We start from the raw sequence: 6,528 nt of genomic DNA, 5'->3' as shown, positions 1-6,528 counted from the left end.
CATGAAATACAATGTTTCAGCTGTACTCCACTGAGATTGTAATCCATTTAGCTAATACGTTAAACAAGAATATTCATCGACTTTTTAAAAACATTTCTAATTATTTTTCATAACGGAGATAGCTGACTCATTTATTTAAGGAAACATGTTCACCTGTTCAATATTGGACAGATGCAGTATCTATACTGTGGTACATATTTCTGTGCTGCTACTACTACAGTGGGAACTCTGCAGTAGATGAATATTGGGGAGAAGAGAGTTGAAAAGAAGAGATGATGGGGGTGGGTGCGGTTCAAAGCAGGAGGGAGAGTAGAGAGGATTTGGAGAAGGGAGGGCTACCTTTCTTTCCCACTGAGTCATTATCATTCCAGTATCTCCTAATGGTGGTTGTTAACATCACAACCTGACCATTTTCACTGAGACCTTTTCCCACCCTCTTGACCTCTGCAGTTCAGCCTCTCATCGGCTGATGAGAGAAACCCGCCAAACTCCAGCCAGACCAACGAACCAGCATCTCAATGACTTCACTGTCACTCTGCAACATGTTTAATAATGCATTAATGTATGGTGTTCACATTGTTTAACCACGTGAACCCTAGTGTCCCTAGTGGGGTGAACATTCAGCGAAAATAGCAGATCTACAAGCTGACACTACTGTACGTCATGCATTGTGAACTTGTGGATTTGGTGTTCAAAAAATAAGCACACTTAGTATACAGCCCTGGGGGACCCCAGTCAAGTAAGTACATAGGAGGGTTTAAGTGGTTAAAGGCCTATTTCACTTTCAAACACTTCGGGGTAATTTCAACGTCTACTGGACGTAGACATAGTAGACGTTAAAATGACCCCAGAAGTGTTTGAAAGTGAATAACGCCTTTACATGGTTTATTTAAGAAGTGGTTCATGAAGAAACAAACCTGGCATGAATGTGTTTTACCTCTACGCTAACCCGATGCCTGAATTTGACTTGGTGGTGAGCTTGGAGCATTGTAGTGATTATTATTTTATTCATTTATTTTGACATTTTACACAGTTTTTGTGTATGGGGGGCAGGGGGCTTGGTTGTTAGCCATGACGTGAGTCCGATATCCAATTTGCTCTGCTAAAAAAAAAAAAAAAAGCTGGAACCCCAAATGACGCCCCTTCCCATCAGTCCAGCTCAACAGAACTGTAATAAAGTTCAGTACACACTAAATGGTAAGGCCACAGCTGTAATAAAGTACAGTACACACTAAATGGTAAGGCCACAGTGTAATAAAGTACAGTAGCCTAATAAAGTACAGTAGGCCTACACACTAAATGGTAAGGCCACAGTGCCGGGGTCTGTCTTGACTGCAGACTCCAATCATGCTCCTGATTGTAAATAAAAGTTTGGGTGCAACTGATTACAGCAAATGAAAGCCAACGACTAATTGTTTTGACAACATAATGATTTCAATCACAAGGGCCGCTTGAATTCTGCCCATGCAGAAAAACGAACAACTGCTTTGCAAGTAGCTGCAAGTCTGAAGACATAATGCAATCAACAACAGTGGCTGAGGCCAAAAGATTACATGTAATTGGAATCCATTGTGTCAGGGGAATGTGTAATTTTTGGAAACATTCAGATATTGAACTAATGGCAAAGGCTATAAAAGAAAGCCAGATTAAAGTAGCTCACAAAATAAGATTCCTCGATCTGTATTGCTTTAGTCTCCAGATTTTATTCAGGTAATTATGGGACTAAACACTAAACAGGCTTGCAGGGACTAATTATCAGGGGCTATCTGGTTTCAGGCAGGACACAGGGGCACTAAAATAAAGTTTTATTTGGTCAGGTCAGGTGTAGGCTACTGCAACTGCAAGTCCATATACCACATATTAGAATTAGAAGGCTTCATATTAGCATTAATTATTCACTTATTCCAGATCAACATAGAACTGCAATAAAATACAGTAGGCCTAGTCTAACACACTTAATGGTAAGGCCATATTGCCTGGGGCTATGTTGACTGCAGACTCCAATTAGGCTCCTACATTGAAAAGAAAGTGTGGGTGCAATTTAAGTGATTAGAGCAAACTAAAGACAATGCTTGTTGTCAGTCTGCCCTGCTGCCCAGTTCATAACCCGCCATCTTTTAGCCTAGGATCACTCCCTGTCAATTAGGACGTTGGTTCTCAATGTGGGGTCCGGGGACCCCCAAGGGAAGGGTCCTTGAGGGAGTTCCAGGGGGTCCTGGAACAACTGATTTGGGACCTTGGTTGTCAAAGTGGGGTCTGGCCGTCTGGGAGTGGAGTGGGGACCCCCAGGGATCCTTGAGTGAGTTCCAGGGGTCCCCAGCTAAATGATAGTAGGAACCAAACCCTAACGGTCCATTTGGTTCCATGTACACTCTCCGAGTAAAATTAACAATAACATGATCCACTGATTTAGGAGGCTAGCTAGAGGATGGTAGGTAGGCTACTCAGGTAGGTTAAAAGGCTGCGAGGTGAAGAAGGCGTCGGTGTCGGTCCACTGACTGAGGGGATTTTTACGGGAGTCAAATTTCCGAGTCCGTGGGCTCGTGAGTCAGCGAGGAGGCAAACTGAGGCCGCCTTGTACTGTCCTGCTGAGAGAGAGAGGGGAGGGGGAGAGAGAGAGAGAGAGAGAGAGAGAGAGAGAGAGAGAGAGAGAGAGAGTGAGAGAGAGAGAGAGTGAGAGAGAGAGAGAGAGAGAGAGAGAGAGAGATTCAGGAGGAGGAGAGTTCAGGAGAGGAGGAGAGGAGTCACCACACCACGACGTGAAAGAAGAGGAGCATTTCAGTTCAAGAATTTCAACTCGCGAGGGGGATCATTTCAAACTTGGATTTGTATTTCTGTATTTGCACGCAGAATGATTCCACGGTAAGGGAGTTTAAACATTTCTTCACATTCTGCTTTCTTTGATTGAAAACGAACTTTTTATTTTTAAACGGTAGCCTATGCATTCTTTAACATCTCAATACCTTACAGGCGCTCCAGGTGGTCGCTGGTTTTGCATCTCGTCCTGTTGTGCTGGCTGGCCGCTGCAGAGCTGCTCATTGAAGGTACGATTTTTAATCTGTCTTTTAATTTTTAATTGTATTTTAAGCTGTCTTTTGAACATGTAGCCTATGCATTAACTGGAATGACATATCCTTCACATTACAAGCAGAGTGTGTTGGTTTATAACAAATTGGTATTTTTTTACATACAATTTTGGGAAATATTTCAGTAGCCTAGCTATCTGTCTTTGTGTTAGGCTTAAACAAGCCATAGTGCTTTAAATCCTATTACAGTAGACCTTGTATCTGAACTGCAGCTGGTCTGTGCTTTTCCTATGCTGCTAATAAAGTATTCAATCAATCAAAAATCAATCAAAAGTGGGTATAGATAGAAATAAATAAAACTTAATTGAAAGCAATTATCCATTGATCCTTTTAGATAATGCGTCTGTGTGACATTGTGTCTTCACATGAAAGCGAAATTCCAGCCTACTTAATTTAGATGGGGACACCCTGCTGTGTCTTTTGAAAGACTCCCCATGATCCCAGACTGCACTTTGGCAAACTGTACAATAAGCGGAAACACACTGATGGATGTGTCAGGTTTTATAAAGCATATGAACCATCACAATAATTATATTATAACTGCAAAAAATGTGAAGGCGTTCTTCATTTGAGGCCAATGTCTTTGGTGAATCATTTGTCCTGCTGACAACCAGTAGGCCTACTTTACCATTTCAATATACTGTAGCCTATACCTTTCAGTCTCCCATGATTTTGTCCCATTCATCACATTTTTGAGCGGTGCTCCTGGAAGGAGCTAAGCTTCAACATCTGGCTTTGTCCGCGATGCGAAGCGTGGCCTACATCTGGCCTTCATCTTGACACACAAAGCACTCAAATGTTGTTGTACATCCAGGGTCACATTGGATGGAAATTAACTCATGAATAGCACCGCTCACTTCACACTAGGTGTGATTTCTTTTTCTTTTTTTTACCATTGAGCTAAGTGTCTGCTTGCTCAGGGGATAAATTGAATCTTGACCTTTAGGTCAACATTTGGGTCAGATCCTGTAGGTGAGACATGACCTTTTGAGACTGATCTAAATGTCTCAATAGAAGAAAGAGCAGAGAGACAAAATACAACCACCCCAATTGTATAAGTTATATTGTATTAAAATACCATACAGATTGAACAAAATGAAAATGTATTAATTAAAAATGTTACACAGGGCACAAAATAGAAGAAGCTTGAAATATGTTTATTTTTTTATTTTATTTTATTGTAATTCCAATAAGTAGGAACAAGTACTATGTTAGTTGGAAGTTGGAACTGGCTGGAACAATCGATTGATTGATTGATCAAAATCAATCAATGCATGCAACCCATTGACATCATATATTTAGTGGCGTCTTTTTATAACTATATCCTTGAGCGATGATTGGTGAGTGCCAAACCTTTAGCATCAGCTCCCAGTACTTACTGCACACCAAGCTTCAGTTCAGTTCAGTTTATTTCCTGCACTTTTGGACAACAAAATAATACATATATACAGGCACAATCACAAAAAAGGCAATCCAAGGCACTAGTTGTCAAGTCTGTTTGACACAATATAATGTCCAAGATGCTAGGAAAGGGGACATGCAGGGAGAAGCATTATTTTGTAACATTGTGTGGTTGCTATAGGGCAGGCAACACACTATTGTTCTAGGTCCGAGAACCTTTATGCCAGCTAAAGTGAACCTGTTTTTTGTTAACCTTTTAACTGAAGTTATCTGGGTTGTAAGGCCAGATATCTTGGACAATATAATGTCTAATCAGACAGGATTGGTCATGCTTCACTTGACACCACAATATAAACTCAGCACAAAAAGAAAGGAAACATATTCATAATTAATTATATCTCTCCTTTAATAATACCTAATTGTATTGTATTTTATATTTATCGTTGATTCGTTACCTTTACAACGAGGTACAGCTTGTAAACATCGGGCATTCGAGGCATGAGCTGCACAGCCAAACGTGTGGGTAGCGCCGACCAGAATTTTGCCAAAATGGCTTGCAATACACTGTTCTGCTGGCATTTACTCTCGTTTTGGGCTTCCCTGACACTGAGCTTAACATTAACAAAGTGTAAAAATGGCCAATATGTGTTGTTTTTGAGCGGTGGTAAACCGCTCCTATACGTGGCTGTGCGTGTGTCTGTAGCCTTTTTCCTCAGCGTTTTGCCATAGCAAAATGTGTGTACGTAGCATCATGTTTGTCTAGTGATGTCATATGTTGTATGTCTGTAGCCTTTTTCCTCAGCGTTTTGCCATAGCAAAACGTGTGTGTGTGTAGCATAGCCTGTACATCCTAGACTCAAATCTGAAGACGTTATGCAAGCACGACCACCGCTCACTTCACATTGGGTGTGATTTTTTCTTTCCTTATTACTGTGGGAGAGTGCAATCATTCAATGCTCCAAGCAACAAAGGTGAACACCAAAAGAACAGTATTGCAGGCCTGCCAGGCCATTTTGATCATTTTTGGGGGGGCGCTACCCACACATTTGGCTGTGTAGCTCATTCCACGAATGCCCAATGCTTACAAGCTGTACCTCGTTGTAAAGGTGACAAATCAACGATAACAATGATATAAAACACAATACGAATTGTATATTATTGAATATTATTATTGAATATTATTAAAGGGGAGATATAATTAATTATTAATTAATATGTTTCCTTTTTGTGCTGAGTTTAGATAATATAAATGGTAAAACGGAATTCATTTCCCAATGGATTACTCGTGACTCTCGTCAGTGCAACCACACTTGCAATTTCCCAGAATTGCAATTAATGGTGTTTTTGCACACATGCATACAGCTTACCCTACACGCATGTGACCCTCGCTCTCTGTCACGCACTCACAACTCTCTCTCTCATGTGAGAGTCAGGATAGAAAAGATCTTTACGGAGCACGGGTGTGAATGGGCGGCGCTGGTCTCACTGGAAGTATTTAGTAATACTAATAATTACAATAATATTATATAATATATCATAATAATATCATTAATAACAATATAGCTGTGCTGCTCATGAGTAGTTGGTGCTCGGGACTGAACCCAGACCCCAGAGAGCTTTACAGACTGAACCAGTGGTTCCCAAAAGCTGTGCCGTGTGCCTTTGGATTTTTGAACCAAACATTATTATTGCAACCGGCTGTATACAATGATGCCCAATTGCCCATATATGGAAATCTGGGTATCTGTCAGCCCTTTTCTCTTTATGGCACACCAGGAGGTCTGCCATCACCATGTCCTATCAGGGAGAAAAGTTCACCAAGGAGAATGGGGTGGTTCCAGTGGTTATGGAGATGCTGGGACAGGATATTTTGGGTTGTGCACTGAGCTCCCCTCTGACCTCCTACGAGGTCATCTATGCCCTGCCCAGGCTCACCATCAAGAAGGACAAAGGTACCGGGGTGGTGGCCAGCGTCCCGTCTGATGATCCCGAAGACATTGCCGCTCTTAGAGACATCAAGAAGAAGCAGGCCCTGAGAGAG

At 41.5% G+C, this 6,528-nt stretch overlaps 1 protein-coding gene across 1 annotated transcript in view; it reads left to right on the top strand.

Moving 5' to 3' along the window:
• Positions 1 to 1,071: 1,071 nt before the first annotated feature.
• The window catches only part of col15a1b (collagen, type XV, alpha 1b), a gene marked incomplete at both ends in the record, with an annotated part of 63,874 nt that continues 58,417 nt past the window's right edge, over positions 1,072 to 6,528 (top strand). The window contains 2 exons of the mRNA XM_080725797.1: positions 1,072 to 1,076; positions 2,980 to 3,044. Of these exons, the coding sequence (XP_080581923.1) occupies positions 1,072 to 1,076; positions 2,980 to 3,044 (70 nt within the window). The remainder of the gene's footprint in view (positions 1,077 to 2,979; positions 3,045 to 6,528) is intronic.

The sequence above is a fragment of the Nannobrachium achirus genome (assembly GCF_963921795.1).
Source record: "Nannobrachium achirus genome assembly, chromosome: 5".
NCBI classification, from domain to species: Eukaryota; Metazoa; Chordata; class Actinopteri; order Myctophiformes; family Myctophidae; genus Nannobrachium; species Nannobrachium achirus.
Note: the sequence above shows the minus strand (reverse complement) of the source record. Positions and strands in the feature narration are given on the sequence as shown.